The sequence below is a fragment of the Scyliorhinus torazame genome, chromosome 2 (assembly GCF_047496885.1).
Source record: "Scyliorhinus torazame isolate Kashiwa2021f chromosome 2, sScyTor2.1, whole genome shotgun sequence".
Taxonomy (NCBI): Eukaryota; Metazoa; Chordata; class Chondrichthyes; order Carcharhiniformes; family Scyliorhinidae; genus Scyliorhinus; species Scyliorhinus torazame.
In genome coordinates, this window is record NC_092708.1 from 361,179,914 (window position 1) to 361,199,314 (window position 19,401).

Here is a 19,401-nt window from a genome sequence, read left to right on the forward strand (position 1 = left end):
CTCTGGTATCTCTCAAGATGATCCAGGAACAGTTCTCCTACCAATGCTCCCAGCCATGTTGCACAAACACAAGACAGTGGCAGAAAAACAAATCCACCATGATCAGCCATGATCTCATTGAATGGCGGAGCAGGCTCGAGGGGCCAGATGGCCTACTCCTGTTCCTAGCTCTTATGTAACTAATATCAATAATGTAACTGCGTCACATGTGGCTCAGTTGGCAGGACTTGTCTGGGAGTCAGAAGCTTGTGGGTTCAAGTCTCACGCCAGTACTTGATCATACACAAAAAAAAAAATTGCAGGGCCATGTGGAGTGCAGTTTTTCAGATAAGATGTTAAACCGAGACTGATTCCATGGCACTATTCTGAAGAGGAGGAGGAGTTATCCCTAGTATCCAGGCAATATTTATCACTCAGTCAATATATTAAAGTAAAAACAGATTGTCTGATCACCATCACATTGTTGTTTGTGGGAGCTTGCTTTGTGTAAACTGGCGCTCTCTACATGGCAGCATGAAATAGGTCTTCAAAAAGTACTTAATTGGCTGTAGAGTGCTTTGGGACATCGTCCGGCTGTGGCACTATGAGGAAGGGACGGGGTAGTGAGATTAATGAGATCGCTTGAAAGGTCTGGCAGAAGCACAATGGCATTCCATGATTCTCTGATAAACACAGGTCTTGATTTTCATTGCATTTGAAAGCGTAACAATGGCAGGTTACCAAATGAACTCATGTCCATCTTGAAATGCTAGTCCGCCCAGCAAATAATGGGTGTCACCGAGCTTTAACACGTCATTTTAAAGGTGAACATGTAGTCACACCGGCAGTCATGCAGGCAAATATGAGGAAGAGAGCTCGAAATATCTGCCAGAGACTTGCTTTCTGTTACAAAGGAACCAATGAAAAAGGTCATAACACTCTTTTGTGAATCAGCAACTCAACTGTTGACCCCTTGAATGAGATAATACGGTCAAGGCCATGGCTGCCTGTTTAAGGAGTTCGGCAAATACCTCCATAGGCCTATTGGGTGTTTCTGAATTTTCTGACCAAGAATCTTCCCTTCCTAGCAACACTAACAAAAATAAACACAGGAACTGGTCAGCCATTTTACTGCTGTTTGCTAGGTCTTGCTGCATCTAAATTGGCTGCTATGTCTCCTCAAATATCAGCTACTCTACGTCAATGAAATTCAATGCATTTGAAAAGCATCAAGACATTTTAGACAATACTAAAGCAGCAACCCACTCTTTTTAGCTGTTTAGCACAAGGCTAAACCGCTGGCTTTGAAAGCAGACCAAGGCAGGCCAGCAGCACGGTTCAATTCCCGTAGCAGCCTCCCCGAACAGGCGCCGGAATGTGGCGACTAGGGGCTTTTCACAGTAACTTCATTTGAAGCCTACTTGTGACAATAAGCGATTTTCATTTTTCATTTTTTCATTTTTCCTTCATATCCGCACACAAAGAGAGCGATTGCTTGTCTCAAACTCCCCAGTTTAGTGATATTTTAGTCAGAAATATAGAAGCACATGAAATAAAATCCCAGTGAATCAGTGATATGCAACAGTTGCCCCATTTCACAACTGAAACACATTACCCCAAGTGGAAGTACCACATTCCTCATGGCAAAATGGTAAACCAGGGTGCGAAAACTGTTTCCTCCATAAATCTTGTTGTTGGCTGGATATAAAAGGGCACTATAAATGATGATGTATACATTGCAAACAGAAAACTAGCAAAAGCCGACAACACCAGAAAACTCGAAATCAGTGTTGTAACACCTCTCCCTTTTCCCTTCTCAATCTGCTCTGCCCTGTCCTCATACTTCTCCCTGTCCCTCTACCCACTGCCTCTCCTCTGGTTCTAATGGAAGGGTTCTAACCACTGCATACCTGAGGTGGGAATACCTGTTTTCATGGAAACTCGCACCATCATACAGCAGTGGCTGGAATAACTTTCATTGGCAGCAGTAGCTTGAAGGACTTTTTTCAAGGGAAGAGGTGGCGAATTTAACAGCAGGATTTGATTAATACTATTTTTCTCCGTATGTAAGAGGTCTTTGTCACCAGGTGGCAGCAATAGAGCGGAGAGGAGGAAGGGTAGGTCTGGAGGCTGAGGAGAGGGAGAAGGGGGTCTGAAAGGCAAGATTGTTAATGTTGGAGCTTTGCTGCAATAAAGTACAAGCTTTCGGTTGGTAAACACGAGCAGCTGTGTCCAATAGGGGGCAGTATTAAGGTTTCATTCTCAGAGTATAAATAAGGGGCGGGATTCTCCGACCCCCCCCGCCGGGCCGGAGAATCGCCGGGCGGCTGAAGATTCTCCAGCGCCAGATTTATGGCGGGGGCGGGAATCGCGCCCCGCCGGTTGGGGGCCATTGGCAGCGGCCCCTCCCCCGGCGATTCTCCGGTCCCCGATGGGCCGAGCGGCCATCCGTTTTCGGCCAGTCCCGCCGGCATAAATTACACAAGGTTTGTATCGCCGGGACCTGGCTCTTCGGGTGGCCTGCGGAGTCCTCAGGGGAGCGCGGGAGGATCTGGCCCAGGGAGGGGGGGGCACGGTGGCCTGGCCTGCGATCGGGTCCCACCCATGTGAAGGCGGGCCTGTGCCGTGGGGGCACTCTTTCCCTCCACGCCGGCCGCTGTAAAGCTCCGCCATGGTTTGTGTGGAGAAGAAACTCCCTGCGCATGCGCAGGAATCACGGCAGCAGTTCTGGGAACACGCTGGCGCTCCTGCGCATGCGCCAACTCGCGCCGATTGGCGCGGCGCCAATCACTCCAGCGCCGGCCTAGCCCCCGAAGTTGGGTAGGATTCCTCACCTTCCGGGCGGCCTGACGCCGGAGTGGTGCACGCCACTCTTTGGCGCCGGTACGGCCTGCCCGCTGGATACCGGAGAAACCCGCCCAAGGTGTTTACACTGCATGTTGTGGGAAGTGGAAGAGTGTGTCGCTATACTCTGCAGGCTTGGATATAAACTGGTCTTAAAGTACAGAATGGCTTCAGACTTATTCTTAGCTCAACATATGAATATTGGATTTAACACAGGTCAGTGGGAGACCTTGGGCGAAATTCTCCTACCCGCCCCGCCACATTTCTGCCCCGACCGGCCGGCGGGAGTCTCCGGCCGGTCAATGGGGTTTCCCATTGTGGGGCAGCCCCACGCCGTCGGGAAACCCCCGGGCGCCGACAAAACGGAGACTCCCGCCGGCGGAGAATGACGCCCCATGTTTGCTTCAGGAAGGGGGAAACATTGTGACTTGTGGCCGACTACAGAAATTGTTTACAGGTAGCTACGTCAGCTGGGGGGAAAAGCACACCTGCCTCCTTTTGCCCACAAGCAGTGCTGGAAAGACATGGGGCGCAATTCTCCAAAATGGAGACTAAGGGTGGAATTCTCCCCCCCCCCCACGCCGGGTGGGAGAATCGCCGGGGCGCCACGCGTGTCCCGCCACGCCGCCCTGACGCCCGCACACGATTCTCCCACCCCCCCCAAACCGGCGCGGCGAGAATCCCGGCTGGCCGCTGGGAGAATCGCCGCTCACCATTTGCAACGGGCGAATGGCGATTCTTCGGCCCGGATCGGCCGAGCGGCCTGCCCAATACGACGGGTTTCCGCCGGCGCCGTCCACACCTGGTCACTGCCGGCGGGAACAGCGCGGGAACGCGGCGAGGGGGGGGGGGGGGGGGGGGGCTGTGAGAGGGGGGGATTCCTGCACCGGGCGGGGCCTCAAATGGGGTCTGGCCCGCAAATCGGTGCCCACCGATCGGTGGACCGGCCTCTCTGAAGGAGGACCTCCTTTCCTCCGCCGCCTCACAAGATCCATGCGACATCTTCTTGTGGGGCGGCCTCGGAGAGGACGGCAATTGCGCATGCGCGGGTGACGTCATTTACGCAGCGCCGCTTTTACGCGGCGCCAAGGCCCGCCGCGCGTAAATGACACAACGCCGCTCCTAGCCCACCAGGGACACTCCGGTTTTCATTCCGGCGTCGGCACTTAGACTCCTGATGGGAGAATTGCGCCCTAAGTGTTCGCACCGTCGTGAACGCCGTCGCATTTCATGATGGCGGGAAACGGGCGGGCGGACAACTGATTCTGCCGCTGGAGCGGTTCACGGCGCTCCAGCCTTACATCCTGCCGCAGACTGGGGGGCGGCGCCAACCTGCGCATGGGCAGTGGCGAAGCGCCAACCGATGCATGCGCGGTACACTCACGGAACGCTCCGGCCCCAACGCAACATGCCGCGGGGGTTTTGGGGCGGAAGCGGAACAAAGTGGTTCCTTGGGCCAGGGTGTGGGGTGGGGGGGGGGGGGAGGAGAGGAGAGGCCGGCCCGCCGATTGGTGAACCCCGATCGCGGGCCAGACCCCATCGGAGGTCCCCCCCTGGTGAAGGAGCGTTTTTCCCGCCCCACAGGCCGCCCCCTGACCCTTCGCGCAGAGTTCCCGCCGGCAGCGACCAGGGGTGAACGGGGACGGCGGGACTCTGCCGTTTCCGCACAGCCGGTCGGCCCATTAGGGCCGGAGAATCAGCGGCCTGGCCGAAGACAGCGGCCCGCCAAACGCGCCGGCGCAAATGGCGCCAATTCTCCGCACCTCGGAGAATCACACGCCGGCGTTGGGGCGGCGTGACGCGATTGCGGCGATTCTCCAGCCCGGCGCGAGACTGGGAGAATCGCGCCCATGGGAAGCCGAGCCGGTCAATGTAAAATTGGAGGTTTGCAGCCCCCTTAAAATGTTTGGAAGCAGATTGGTCGTCTGTTCTCTTTATAAACCGGAAATGATCTTGAATAAGACACAAATTGAGCCACAGCTGGACACAATTCTGGGCACCACATTTTAGGAAGGATATGAAGGCATTAGAGAATGTGCAAAAGAGGTTTACAAGAATGGTTCAGGGATGACGCACTTTAATCATGAAAGTAAGATTGGAGAAGTCAGGACTCTTTTCTTTGGAGAAAAGGGAGATTAGAGAGAAGGAGATCAAGAGGAGATTTAATGGAGGTATTCAAAATCACGAAGGCTCTGAACAGAGTGGACAGGTCTCACTCGTGAAAGGATAGAAAATGAGTGGGCGCTGACTTAGAGTAATTGGCTGAAGAAACAAAGCGATACAAGGAAAAACGTTTCTCATGGAGGAAGTGATGACAGCTTGGATCGCACTGCCCGAGAGATTGTGGAGGAGGCAGGTTCAATCGTCGTATTCAGGAACAAATCTGCAGGGTTATGGGGAGAAGGCAGGAGAATGGCACGAGGTAAAATACTCATTTGGAGAGCTGGTGGAGACATGATCAGCCGAATGAGCTCCCTCTGCACTGTAACCATTCCGTAGCTCCGTGGTCAAGGTAGGTTCGGATTAGAGATCCCAACACAACCATAACAGGAGGCATGCAACAAGAAAGACATGCATTTATGTTGGAAATCCTAAAGCATTTTACAGTCAACTAAGTACTTTTGAAGTGTAATGTAATCCAATTATTAATGTAATCGAGGCATGAGAAATTGTAATCAATGTGATAATATTGGTTTCATACTGAATGCATATTTATGCTAAAAAAAAAACTGAAGTCCAGTTCTGAATTGACGATGGTCATTTAACATTCCAAGTGGAAAGGACACAAAAATGAAACACGTCCGCTTCAACTCTTTCAACCAAGACTAAACTGGAAGGATTTAACAGCATATTCTACCATTTATATAAAACAGTAACAAGCACAAAATAAATGATCCGGTCAACAAAAATATGAAAATAAGGATAACTCCTCCAAGTAACACTTTTGTCACATAAAATTGAGGAGTTACCATTCCACAATCCCTTCACTCATTCAGTTACTCTTAAAACAGAGTGAAGGAATAGTTTATCTCGCAACATTTATGATGCTTTGGAGAGACAAATGGGGGGGGGGGGGGGGGGGGGGGGGGGGGGGTGGTATTTGACAGGGACCAGATTTGTTCCTCTGTCAGAATGCATTTTATTTTTCCAAGCACCAAACTAGAGATTCCTCCACCTGGGAGACACGAGAAATCAGAAGGAGCCCGATGTTCCTGCTCCGGTAACATTTTCACCACAACATTAACCTCACCTTTGCCTCTCCTCACCCCCAATTTTAAAAAACAATCCGCAAATCGCCTTTGGCGAAACAGAATGTGAAGACGGTCACGACGCAGTTTATACACCTCGCCCTCGATGCATCCGTTCATGAAACAAACCCACAATTTTGTTACAAGCATGAATCAACAGGTCCCACATGTATCAGCACCCAGAATGAAGATCATGCAACTCACCTGCACAACATCTATGCCTCTTTTCCTAGAAAAGAGAGGAATAGAACAATTAGATAAAAGCAGTCCTTACACGATATTACAGAAATATGCAACTTCTAAACAGCAAGCTGTGAAAAAAAGTTTTTTTCTTTTAAATTTAGAGTACCCAATTATTTCTTTCCAGTTAAGGGACAATTTAGCATGGCCAATCCACCTACTCTGCACATCTTTGGGTTTTGAGGGTGAAACCCACCCAGACACGGTGAGAATATGCAAACTCCACATGGACAGTGGCCCAGGGCCGGGATCCAACCTGGGTCCTCAGCGCCATAGGCAGCAGTGCTAACCACTGCGCCACCACACTGCCCTGAAAAAAAAGTATAGACCTGATTGTGGATCAGAGCTTCATTTTTCCCGTAATAATTAATTTTCTCAAACTTTACAACAATGAACACAACTAGATAGCTAGACTCGAATGGTTTTTGTTTTGCAGATAGTGTCAAAGCTTTAGCCTATTCCAGGTTTTAATAGGACAAATAAATGCACAAACTCTTGATATTGAACCTCTTGTGCGCATCAATGTGCGAGGAAATGGATCAGGGTCAATGGTCTTGAATCTAGGAACGTGATTTTTGAAAATAAGATGTCTTGAATATTTGAGTGTGAACTTGACACCAAAATTCTACCTTCCAAATCTTTTGACTGGTGTGAGATTTGCAGTTTTGGTCCTACTCGCAAATCTTTGTCAACTACAACAAATAATTAAAGGGTGAAATTCACTTTCAAATTCTGCTCAGGGTCCTGCAAGATCATGGGAAGCGTTTCCAAAAGCTTTTCCTTGTGTGACTAGCAGGGAGTCGGCGGGGGTAAGGAGGAGGTTGAATGTAGTAAGAAGTTTGCAAAGCTTTGCCAAAAAAAGCCTACCTTTTCACAGTTTTTTTAAAAAAGTAGCATTGAGGCCTCAAGAATCTGTCCATTATTATTAGGCCACACGCACCGTTACAAAAAAGCATGATGGTTTAAAGAGGCCTCGTAGCTGTTAGCACTCAAGACCACTGCTGCCTCGGCGCTCAAGACCCCCAAATATCATCTCGCAAACCCAGCAGGAAATGGCAACCCACAGTTTCGAATTCACCTCAATCAGTGTTGCAAAAGCAGCCAGCAGTGACACAAATAACTACAGTAAATAGATACAAATTAAATTTATTCCAATTGGTACTTTGGTTTCAAAATGTAAGAGCCTCCTGGTCAATAACAATTAAAATGATACATTACTGCATCGAGTCATTCTTCTCAGCTGCTTGCCCCATAGATTAAACTTGGTTTGCTTTGCACAGTTGAAAACTGTGGCAGCATAGCCCCTTTAAGGCCATGTGACCCTCCCGGAGCCTATCACGCGGGGAGCATGCAAACCCTGGCCAGTGGGAAGAAAGCGCAGGGCCCTGGGTGGGTGGACCTGGGAGTCGGGGAGTAAAAACTTGTATTTCAACTGCTGTTCCTGTAATAGTTTAACTTGGTTGTTCAACGAACGATGGAGCACTTGCTACAAGGAATTCCAAAAGTTGTGGTGTACTTAGATGAAGTCTTTGTGACAGGAGCTTCGCAGGGCGAACATCCGGCCAGCCTACAGGAAGCCCTTAAGTGGTTTAGAGATACAGGCATAAGACTTAAAAAGGGAAATGTGCACCTTTCAGTTCAGTAAAGTTACATATTTGGAGTTTAAAGTTAACGGCAAAGACATTTAGAAAATGAGATGAAAGCTATCTGAGAGGTTCCTGCACCAAAAAGATTTGCAAATTAATAATTTCTGGGTTTGGTCAATTACTACAACCGTTTCATCCCAAACCCGGCAACAACATTATCGCCATTACACCATCTCCTGAAGAAATATCGACGTTGGCACCGGAAAGACTTGCAACAACAGCCCCTTGAACACATCAAGCTCACCTTACAATCGTCCAACTTACTAGTTCACTCTGACCTAGACAAACAGATCATCATAACTTGCAATGCTTCATGATATGGGATACGAGCTGGCCCAGCAAACAGAATGGACCACCCCCCCCCCCCCCCCCCCCCCCCCACAGACGTTAACCGATGCAGAAAGAAGATATTCACAGCTTGAGAAAGAGCCTGGCCGTGATATATGGCATAAAGAAAGTTTCATCAATATGTTTATGGTCACCGTTTTACCATCATAACCGATCACAAACGGTTATTGGGTTTACTCCATGAAGAGAAGCCCATTCCACCATTGCTTCGGCTGGGGCGCAGCAATGGGCTGTTTTTGGCTGCCTGTAGTTATGTTTTCCAGCATCGACCTGGGACTCAGATCTCCGATGCTGACGTTTTGAGTCAACTCCCGTTCCGTCAGAGCGTGCCCCCCCCCCATCGGTACCCTGGCTTTAAATTTATTGGATACATTGCCCATGTCAGCGACTCACATCCGGAACTGGACTCAAGAAGGATGGGGTCCTATCAAAGGTTAAGCGGATGGTTTTAGGTGGCTGGCAGTATGATAGGTGTCTGGCAGTATGATGGGTCTGAGCTGCTCTGACCCTACAAACTGAGGAAAGACTAACTAATTTGCCAAGACGGGGGATTACTCTGGGGTTCCTGGGTGGTGGTACCACCCCCAGCAAGAGAGCCGTTACTGCAAGCACCACATGGCTCACATCCTGGTCAAACCAAAATGAAAATGTTGGCCAGGAGCTACATATGGTGGCCGGAGATTGACTAACTTCTGAGGATCTGGTCCACCAGTGTGCCAGTCACTGCAAACCCTGCAGCTCAGCTGCATCCCTGAGTTTTTCAGGCCCTTTCCTAGGTAAAACGTTCTTGGTACGGTAGACACCCACTCCAGGTGGTTGGATGTCCAAGAAATGGCAACGACTTTGGCAGCCACCATCGAAGCTTTAAGATGGATTTCCATGATTCATGGACTCCCAGAACTTATAGCTTTGGTTAACAGCACCACCTTTATGCGGGAGGAAATCCAGAGTTTTGTCCTGACTAACAGAATACAACACACCCAAACAGCCCTCTATTAGCTGGCCTCGAACAGCCTGGTGGAAAGAGCAGTGCAAACGTCTCAATTGGAGAAGCAGCCGGACAGGACATTGTGTCTCAAGCGAGCCAATTTCCTCCTTTCATACACCAGTACCCCCCACATTACCACCGGGTCACACCAACGCAACTGTTGATGGGCCGTCATCTCTGGACTCGGCTGGACCTGGTGTTCCCCAATTTGACGGGAAGGGTGGAAGTGAGGCAGGCTCCGCAAAATTAATACCGTGATTCGACCAAAGGTAACAGATCCTTCAAAGCAGATGATCTAGTTTTTGTCAGAAACTTTGGGGTTGGAGCAACATGGTTACCTGGGAAAAAAGGTCTGGGCCTGTGTCTTATTTGGTGGACCTAATAGAGAGACAGGTGTGAAAGTACATGGACCACTTGAGAGAGAGTCTGCAGCTCTGGACAGCAAAACAAATGGATCCAGTGCTTACTACTAATGTTTCTTCACCAAGAGCCGGTGCAGACTCGATGGGCCGAATGGCCTCCTTCTGCACTGTAAATTCTATTCTATTCAAGTCCAGAAATGGAGGAACCGGATGTTTCAGAAGATGCCCCTCCAGCTGCATCAGAGGGACCTAGAGAGGGGAGTGACACTGATGCACCTCTGACACCTTTAAACAACCATCTGTTGCTGACGACACCACAACCTTAATGGAGGAAGAACCTGTCAGAGAACTGACGATCCACCAGACCTCAGCAGTCGCCTGATACACTGACCTTGTGAAAGACTGTACCCTACCAACCTCTTTTTGAGGTTCTGCCCTCATTGCAAATAGTTACCTGTTATTATCTTGCAATGTATATAGTATTGAGGGATTTGAGAGGGGAGGGATGTGGTAGCATGGCCCTTTAAGGGCGATCGTTTGCTGGCCATGTGACCCTCCCAGTCAATGAGAAGAGGGTGGGGCCCAGGGAGCAGAGGCCTGGGGAGTGTGGACCCGGGAGTAATGGAGAAAGACCTGTTTTTCAACTGCTGTCCCTGTACATAGTTTAATCTCATTGTTTGTTTGAATAAATCACTGATTTAAGCAGCCTCCTTGTTGATACTTCGCGCTATTACAAAAAAACAAATGAAATAAATGTAGCAATCCGAAACAGCACTGAGCTTCTCCTTTTATTACCCAGTGGCCAAATCAGGCAAAGATCTTTCCCCTTTCTATCCCATTCATGGCTCTACAATCAAAGCTTGAAAGAGAAAAATGCTCATTGCCTTTATTCACCAAGAAAGCATCAAACCACCCAGACAGACTATTATGTACCCAGGCTCTATCACGAGTCAACCGTAAGTTAGTTGTTTTCAGTCAGGGTGGAACAATTGTGAATTTTCAGTGGGGAAAAACTAAACCACATGGGTTCACAATCCTGATCTTTGCAAACACATGTCAGCTTTGTATGGGAACAAAGATAGGCAAGGCCAAAACAGCCATCGCCAGCTTCATGATTCACCAACACATATTGCCCAGTAGGAGAACACGAGTCCCAGAGAACTACTGGCACCTGTAGAACTGGATCCCAGCATAAAAGCAAATTACTGCGGAAAATGGAATTTGAAACCAAAGAGAAAATGACGGAAAATCTCAGCAGGTCTGGCAGCAGGTGTAGGGAAAGAAAAGAGCTAATGTTTAGAGTCCAGATGACTCTTTGTCAAAGCTCTGACCAAGAGTCATCTGGACTCGAAACGTTAGCTCTTTTCTCTCCCTACAGATGCTGCCAGACCTGCTGAGATTTTCGAGCATTTTCTCTTTGGCCCCCAGCATAGGTCACTACCTTCAAGGGTGGATAAGAGATTCATATCAAAAAAATGGTAATTTAGGTGCTACAAGTCCATATATCTTTCCCCCACAAATCAATAACACCAGCCTGCCTTCTTGCCATATTCATCAATTCCTTCTCACTCGAGAAATACATCAAATTTTCTCTCATATTGGTGAAAAGGTAGAAAGAGTAATGAGCCGAAGGGACTTGGGGGTGGGTGGTCCAGGTTTACAGATCATCAAAACGTCATGAACAGGTACAAAAAATTATTTCAAGCCTAATGGAAAGCTGGGTTTAACAGGATGAAAATACAAGGGAATAGAAGTCATGCTTCCAGCGAAACAAAGCATGAGTTAGACCACGTGAAGTATTGAGCACAGTTCTGGACACCACCTAAGGGAAGATATATTGGTATTGGAGAAAGTGCAGTGGAGGTTTACTGGGATGATATCTGGAGTCCAAGGGTGGAAATACGAAGTGATTACATAAACTAGGGTTGTAATCTCTTGAATTCTCACGATTAATGGGTGATTTGTTCGAAGTATTAAGGGAATCAAATAGAAGAAAAGCTACTTCCACAAGCTGTGGCGTCTCGGACTAGGAGGGGGAAGAGATCTAAAAATTAAAGCCAGAATTTTCAAGAGTGAAATTAGGAAATATTTCTTCATGCAAAGGTTGGTAGACATCTTGGAATTTTCTTCCATCAATTGCAACTGATTAATGATTCATTTAAAATCCAAGAATTATTGATTTTTTTTTAAAATTCTAATTTAACGTGGCCAATCCACCTACCCTGCACATCTTTTTGGGTTGTGGATGTGAGACCCAAGCAGGCATGGGGAGAATGTGAAAACACCACGCGGACAGTGACCCGGGACCGGGATCAAACCCGGGTCCTTGGTGCCATAAGGCAGCAGTACTAACCACTGCGCCACCGTGCCGCCCAAGAAGGATTGATTTAACAATTCTAAGTTATTAAAGGATATGGTTCAGAGGCAGGTATACCGAGTTGCACCACTGATTAGCTACGACCTCACGGGAGGAACAGGTTTGAGTGGCTGAATGGACTATTCCTGTTCCTATACTTTATGTTTCCTGTTGTGTCTGGTAATAATAGCACTTTTAGTGAAAAAGTTCCACTTTCTTACTCCTGACTTCCAAAATATTTTATGTCTTGTGGCATCTTTTATTTGCGGGTGCAGAGGAGAAAAAAATGGAGAAGTAAGTGATTCTAATGTTTAAAAGTTATTTGACATAGTGATTATGACATCCACTCACAACCACCAAAGCAGTAATTAATTCAATTCGAAAGAGCTTCCCCACACCTTTCATCCCGTGTACAATCCTTGGATTCTCAGAAAACATTGCGAGAGGGGTGATCCTTGATTTTCAATTATATCATTTTTTTTTTTAAATCGTTATTAGTGCAAAAAGAAATGAATGTCAACAAAAAAAAAAACACAAATCGAACAGAGTGCGCAAAATCCAGTTACTACACTGGTTGTCAAATTGGGCATTATCAAGATGTTGTGATCCTCTCACACCCCTCTAGATAAGGGACCTGGGTTCAATTCCGCCCTTGGGTGACTGTGTGGAGTTTGCACATTCTCCCAAACTTTGTGGATATCCTCCTGGAACTCTGGTTTCCCCCCCCCCCCCCCACAGTCCAAAGATGTGCAGGTCAGGCGGATTGGTCATGCTAAATTGTCCCTTAGTGTCCAAAGATTAGGTGGAGTTAGGGCAGGAGTGTGGACCTGGGTAGGGTACTCTTGCGGAGGGTGGGTGCAGGCTTGATGGGCCGAATGGCCTCATTCTGCACTGTTGGAGAGACATCCTCATCACATTCTACCGGTGTTCAATCAGATCACTTTTCACGTGAATTATCCCCAATTCCACTCAAACTCTGCCCCTCATTCCCCAGCTGAGAAGGTAAACAGACAATTTGCAGATGAGGTTCGTGTTGCCCAATGAGGTGTTCAAAAGCGGTAAGGAGTGCCTACAGGTACTATAGCTGTCCTTGATACCCCAGAGGTATGGCAACTCAGCAGGTTGGAAGCTGCCATGTCCTTAACACTCAGTGGGGCCCTAGCCACTGAAAGAATTCAAATCATCAACAACTTGTATTTGCACAGCACTTTAGCAAAACATCCCAAGACACTTCAACAAAGCATTTAGTCAAAATTTGACACCTATACATAAGGTATTAAAGGCAGATGAGCAAAGGCTTGGTTAAAGAGATAGGTTTTAAGAAGCACCTTAAAATAAGAGGAAGCAGAGGTGGGGAGGCAAAAGGGGGATTAGCCTAGAAGGCCAAAGGCATAACGGCAAACGGCAAGGCGAAGAAAATCTGGAGACTGGAGCTCTTCAAGGGTTGTAGGTCTGGAAGAGGTGAGTTAGAAGGGGACTGAGATTTTTTTTATTTATTTTTTTTTTTTTAAATCAAGTTGTTGTATTTTAGCCAGTGTAGGTCAGTGAGCATAAGGGATATTGGTGAATAGGGTTTGGCACGAGTTAGGAAACAGGCAGAAGATCATTTATTATTTTTAAAATCTCAATTGGAATCCTAGAATGATGGTATGATGTCCAATGAAGGAAAACAAACGAAAACATTGATTAGAATGCTGGTCCAGGAACAAATTCTATATCAATAGGGATGAGACCATAGCCACTGCAAAGTGTGCCTACACCAGATGTTTTCCATTTGCAGACTGAATTGTTGAACACAATGATACTGTGCATTATGCAAAGTACACATAACTGAGGTAAAATTCCACATGCATCTATTGCAAATAAAGCTGTAGGGTGAGGAACAATTTGAAGCACTTGGAGAAAGGGCAAAGGTCTGGTAAGTGGCAGATAACCTAGATAAGATCATGCAAGTAGGAGGAACCATAACCAGGTACATTTACACTTTACATCAACCAGGACTGCAAGTGGTCACGAGGGAAGAAACCAAAGCCCAAAGCAAACAGGCTGTTCAGCTGGACTAACAGAACTATTCAATACAGAATAAATCACACCATCTTGTCTTCATACAAGACCTTGGTTAGACCAGATTTAGAATACGGTGTCCAGTGTTGGTCCTCTCACAGTGTGAGGAACAAGTTCAAAGAAGAACACCAACTGTAACTCCAGGTTTAAACAATGATAGTAAGTCGATAGGCTTAAAATAATAGGGCCTTTTCACATTAGGGATGCATAGACTTTAAGGCAATGTAATGGAGGTATAATATGTCCTACTGATACATGCATAATACCTGGTCTTCCTCATTCAAAATTATTATTCTTTTTAATTTAGAGTATCCAATTCTTTTTTTCCCAATTAAGGGGCAATTTAGCATGGCCAATTCACCTAGACTAGACATCTTTTTGGATTGTGGGAGTGAGACCCACGCAGACATGGCTCACTCTAAATTATGCAAGTCGAGGACCAGATTAAATGTTAGGCAGCACTTCTATTGCCAGGGACTTGGGAGCAGGCCATTAGATCCTTTTGAGCCTGCTCCGCCACTCAATAAGATCAGGACTGCTCTGACGGTGGTCCCAACATCACTTTTCTTTCCCCCCATAACCCTTGATTTTCAAAACTTTTACTCAGCCTTGAATAAATTCAATGGCCCAGTCACCACTGTTTTCTAGGGATCCATCAAACTAACCCTTAAAAGGAAGACTTCTTAAACAGTATGCTCCAGATCTAGTCTCCCCTACAAAGGGGAAACATCCTCCCAGCATCCACCCTATCAAGTCCCATCAGGACCTTATATAAATTTAAATAAAATCATCTGGATCGCAGCCCGAGCTGGTCAACCTTTCTTCATAGGATAGGTCCTTCATGCAAGAATGAGACGAGTGATCCTACCCTGTACTGCCTATAATGTAATTGTATCTTTAAAAAGTAAACTCAGAACAAGTTGCTAGCCTGTTGCAATGAGCGTTGACTATACATGTTTTTTTGTTTAATAAAGGATCAATTCTAGATTGAAACACAGATTACATCTTGTAAAAGGTAAGTAATTAATGCTATCGCCTGGGCTAGTTTTGATTCCCTAACTATTACTTGGACTCTTTCCACTTAATTGATTTTAAAAAATGTTCCTGCCTTGTCCTAGATTACATGGCTGCTGGATGTGTTAATCGTTTCAAATCAATTTTAGTTTTACATGACTATCATTTCGTAGTTTGAATTACTATGTTATTTAGCATGTTGTGCTAAATTGACAAAAGCCATTAAAAAAAAAATTAAACCTGTATTACTGGAAACTAGCTCATTCGTAAGAATCATAGAATCCCTACTGTGTAGAAGGAGGCCATTTGGCCCATTGAGTTTACACCGACTCTCCGAAAGAGCACTTCACTTAGACCCAACCCTCGCCCTCTCCCAGTAACCTAACCTGTACGTCTTTGGTCTGTGGGAGGAAACTGGAGCACCCGGAGGATATCCACGCAGACACGGGGAGAACATGCAAACTCCACACAGGCAGTCACCCAAGGTTGGAATCGAACCCAGATCCCTGGCGCTGTGAGGCAGCAGTGCTAATGACTGTGCCACCTAGTTAAATAGACAGCCTTAATTATGAGACACTTAAATACTCAGTAATTCATTGATTGAGGTGGTAATAAGGCTGGTATGATAACACAAAAAGTTTGTAACTTTTATAATTATAAAAACATTACATAATTAATACTTGATTATTAATGCGGGTTCTTAAAATGCCATGAGAATTGAAAGATGCTCCCTTCCTGGACAGGCTGAAAAAAGATAACATTAATTTGTTTAACCTTGCCTAAAGGAATTAATAGGCTCCTAGCCAAGATGTCGCAATACAAATGGCAGTTATGTTTACCAATTATTCGTTGACACTCAAAATAAGATATAGAACTTAGGAGAAGCCATTGCCTAAAGGTTGAGGCAATATGTAGCTAAAAACCAATGGGCTAACTTTTATTTCATTATTGACAAACTTTAGACCACTTGGCTATTCTCCAACAATTATTGATTAATTTGGGTTTTCAATGTCTTTAAAGGCACATTAAAAAAGGGGTTTTGAGAAGCCATATTGAGAGAGGTGTTGTTTTAACAGGTTTTCGGAGCCTTCACTTCACATCCTGGTCTGAGAAGTGTATTCAATTAATAAAGTAAGCTGTCTCCTCTTACCGTTAATTGACACTTTGCATTTAACTTTTCTGACTTATCTTTTTAATGATCAATAAACTTTCTGAATTTACCATTTAAAGTGTGTTCTTTCTTGCCATGTGATTTAAGTCTGCAGAATCTGGTGTGATCTTCAATTGGGCAGTTATTGCAAACAAATGAATCCCAGTTAGTTTAATAAATAAATCATAGTTATAATGGTGGCAAGGAGTGCATTCTTGATTACTCAGGCATCACACTTTGTGGGGCATGCTTGATTAAGCAGACAGTCTTGTCCTGTCCGAAATTCTCATGTGTTCCTATACAGCACTTTATATTTCCCAAACTATGCGTTGGACGGCAACAAGATCTTGCCCTCCAATTATGAGAGTTCACAGGAGACATCAGAACATTGATCATTTACAGTGAATGAATCACAGAATCGTTACGGCGCAGAAGGAGGCCATTCAGCCCATCGTATCTGCACCAGTGAGAGGCTGACGAAATGAGATTAAGTGTACAGGAAAAAAAAACTATCCGTGAACGTTACTCCAAATTAAAGTGTGCAAGCAGAACAAAGGGTTTCTGGTTTTAACGAGCAAAAAGTATTTTTAGGATCAGCGTCAGGAAGTTCTTGAAACAGAGGGAAATGTGTGGAATAAACCTCAATATCGAGAGAGTGGCAGTCTGTTACAGCTCACTTCGGGGCTTTTACATGCATGTTGTAGTCTGGAGTCATGTGCAGTAATGATAGAGGCTCCAATTTTCTTTACATCACATGGCGGACCAGGAATCTCTCCCCTTCTTACCACCTGCCATTGGCACATGTTGGAAGGATTTGAAGGATGATACTCAACATTTTTGGCCGTGTTATGAATGCACCTTCGTTGGCCACAAGTCGGATGCCACTGATTCTTTGCAATGCAATTTTCATTTAATTTTACATATTTAAAGATATCTTTAGCTGCAAGCAAGTTACTGAGTATTTCTCAGTCTAGACAAACATCCCTTCAGGCACAAATTACTGCAACTATTTCTATGCTGAATGTTTGTGCAACGCAAGCAGTCCTTCCAAAGAAAGTGATTTGACAGCTCAACCGCCTTTCAGATCCTCACCACTGGTTGCCTTCTATATGGGGCACAGCTAAGCAAAATTGTACACAACCACATAAATAATTGGCACAAGTGGTTATGTAATGACAATCTTCACTAACTGGCTAATGCGTGCACATTCAAATACCTCAGCCAATTCTGGGCTTTTTGCCTCTCCTACTCCAGATGGAGAGGTCTTGTGGTGCAGTGAGTAACATCTCTGCATTTGAGTCAGAAGTTTTGAGGAAATAGGCAATTCCTTAGTTATGAATGCCGAGAACACCGGAGGCATTGAAGAAGACAAACATATTAAGAGATGCCTGGCAAAAATTAACCTAGCTACAGAATTTAGAATGGACTTGTACCGAGGCTCATTGGTTGCAAATTGAACAAGCGATATAGATCCACCTACAAGAGATATCCCAGCCAACTAAAGTCTCAAATGTATCAAAACTTTATTTTGTGATGATTCCAGAGAGACCAATTAATATAGTGATGTAGTTCTCCATCTTTCACTTGGTTAAGGGTGACTGCTTACTAATTGGTCACCATACAGCCTATCCCTAATGCCTGACTGCTTAAAAAGTGAAAGTTTAGATTTTTCTTCTCCCACTCCTCAAAAGGGCATTGATTCTCGTGCGGTTCCGGTTCCAAAGATACGGACCATTCTTTAGTGCAGGGCCCAATAAGCCAACCATTCTTCAAGTGGGATCAAGACTAATCAGTGTTGGTATTCAACAAAAGGAAGCATTAATGTAGGACTGAAACACTGGTCTCAGTAATGGTGACCATGAAACTATTATGTTTTTGGGGATTCAGCTTTTCTTCACAGTCAGGACAAACCAGGTTGCCACACTGTCGGTTACTTAGCCAGTTGTCAGAGTTTATTGCAGAGGTAGTCTAAGATGGAAGAGAGGGAAATCTCCCAAGTGTCTCTAATGATCTCACCATATGGTCATGTGACATACTATACAGAAGAGCATTGGTTGCAATACATAACATTCCTCCCCCTTTACTCCTGTAGTGTGACAACAAATATTAACTTAAACATTTACTCAAGGTGAACAGTGATTATTTAATCAAGTATTATTATTATACAACATACACATCAGTACAAGGAGTCTTTTAGGTGGACATTGATTCTGCTTAGGCAGAATCCGTCCTTCAGGAGTCTTTGTTTTCACACAATGTTGAATCAAGTTGGTGCTTCTTCAACTTCTACAGATGCTGTTGGTTCTACTGGTGTAGAATTTGAATTCGACTCAGTTGTGATCATAGGTCCAGGGATTTCCCAATCTTGAGTATGGTGGCACAGTGGTTAGCACTGCTGCCTCAAAGCCCCAGGGGCCTTGGGTCGATTCCGGCCTCAGGTAACTGTCTGTGTGGAGTTTGCACTTTCCCAGTGTCAGCTTGGGTCTCCTCCAGGTGCTCTGGTTTCCTCCCAGTCCAAAGATGTGCAGGTTAGGTTAATTGGCCATGCTAAATCGCCCCTTAGTGTCCAACGGTTGGGTGGGGATTCAGGGCTAGGCTAAAGTGGATTGGGCCTAAAGTAGGGCCCGCTTTCGAAGGGTCGGACTCGATGGGCTGAATGGCCTTCTTCTGCACTTAATGTCTTCCATACAAGTATGATGAAATTGTCTGACTCCAAATATTGTACTCAAGGCTTCTTTTTCCAATTGAGCATAATTCTGTTCAGCGCTTGTCATCCATCTCAAAGCAAAAGCTGTTGGTCTTGCATCTCTATTTGGTATTAAATGAGAGACAACAGCACCCAGCCCATCGGGCAATGCATCACATATGAGCTGTATTTTCAACCTGGGGTCAAAATGAACCAGGATTCTGAGTTCAGCACATTTTTTACTTCAGTATATCCCTCTTCGCAGTCTTTTGTCCAAGTCCATTGTGGTTCACACAATGTATGGAGTGGTTTTAAAATGGTAGTGAGTTTTGGAATAAGGTCTCAGTTGTGTTATATTCTGTGGTCATTGTGCATCTAAAATCGCCGTCATCGTCTCGGGTTCCTCGGGCGGCACAGTGGCTAGCACTGCCGCCTCACGGTGCAGAGGCGCCGGGTTCAATCCCGGCCCCGGGTCA

The 19,401-nt window shown here is 45.8% G+C and overlaps 1 protein-coding gene across 2 annotated transcripts in view; it reads right to left on the reverse strand.

Moving 5' to 3' along the window:
• The window catches only part of itpk1a (inositol-tetrakisphosphate 1-kinase a), a 286,412-nt gene that overhangs the window by 233,585 nt on the left and 33,426 nt on the right, over positions 1-19,401 (reverse strand). For both annotated transcript variants that reach the window (XM_072492444.1, XM_072492434.1), the window contains exon 3: positions 6,276-6,300. In XM_072492444.1, coding sequence (XP_072348545.1) covers positions 6,276-6,300 — 25 coding nt within the window. The remainder of the gene's footprint in view (positions 1-6,275; positions 6,301-19,401) is intronic.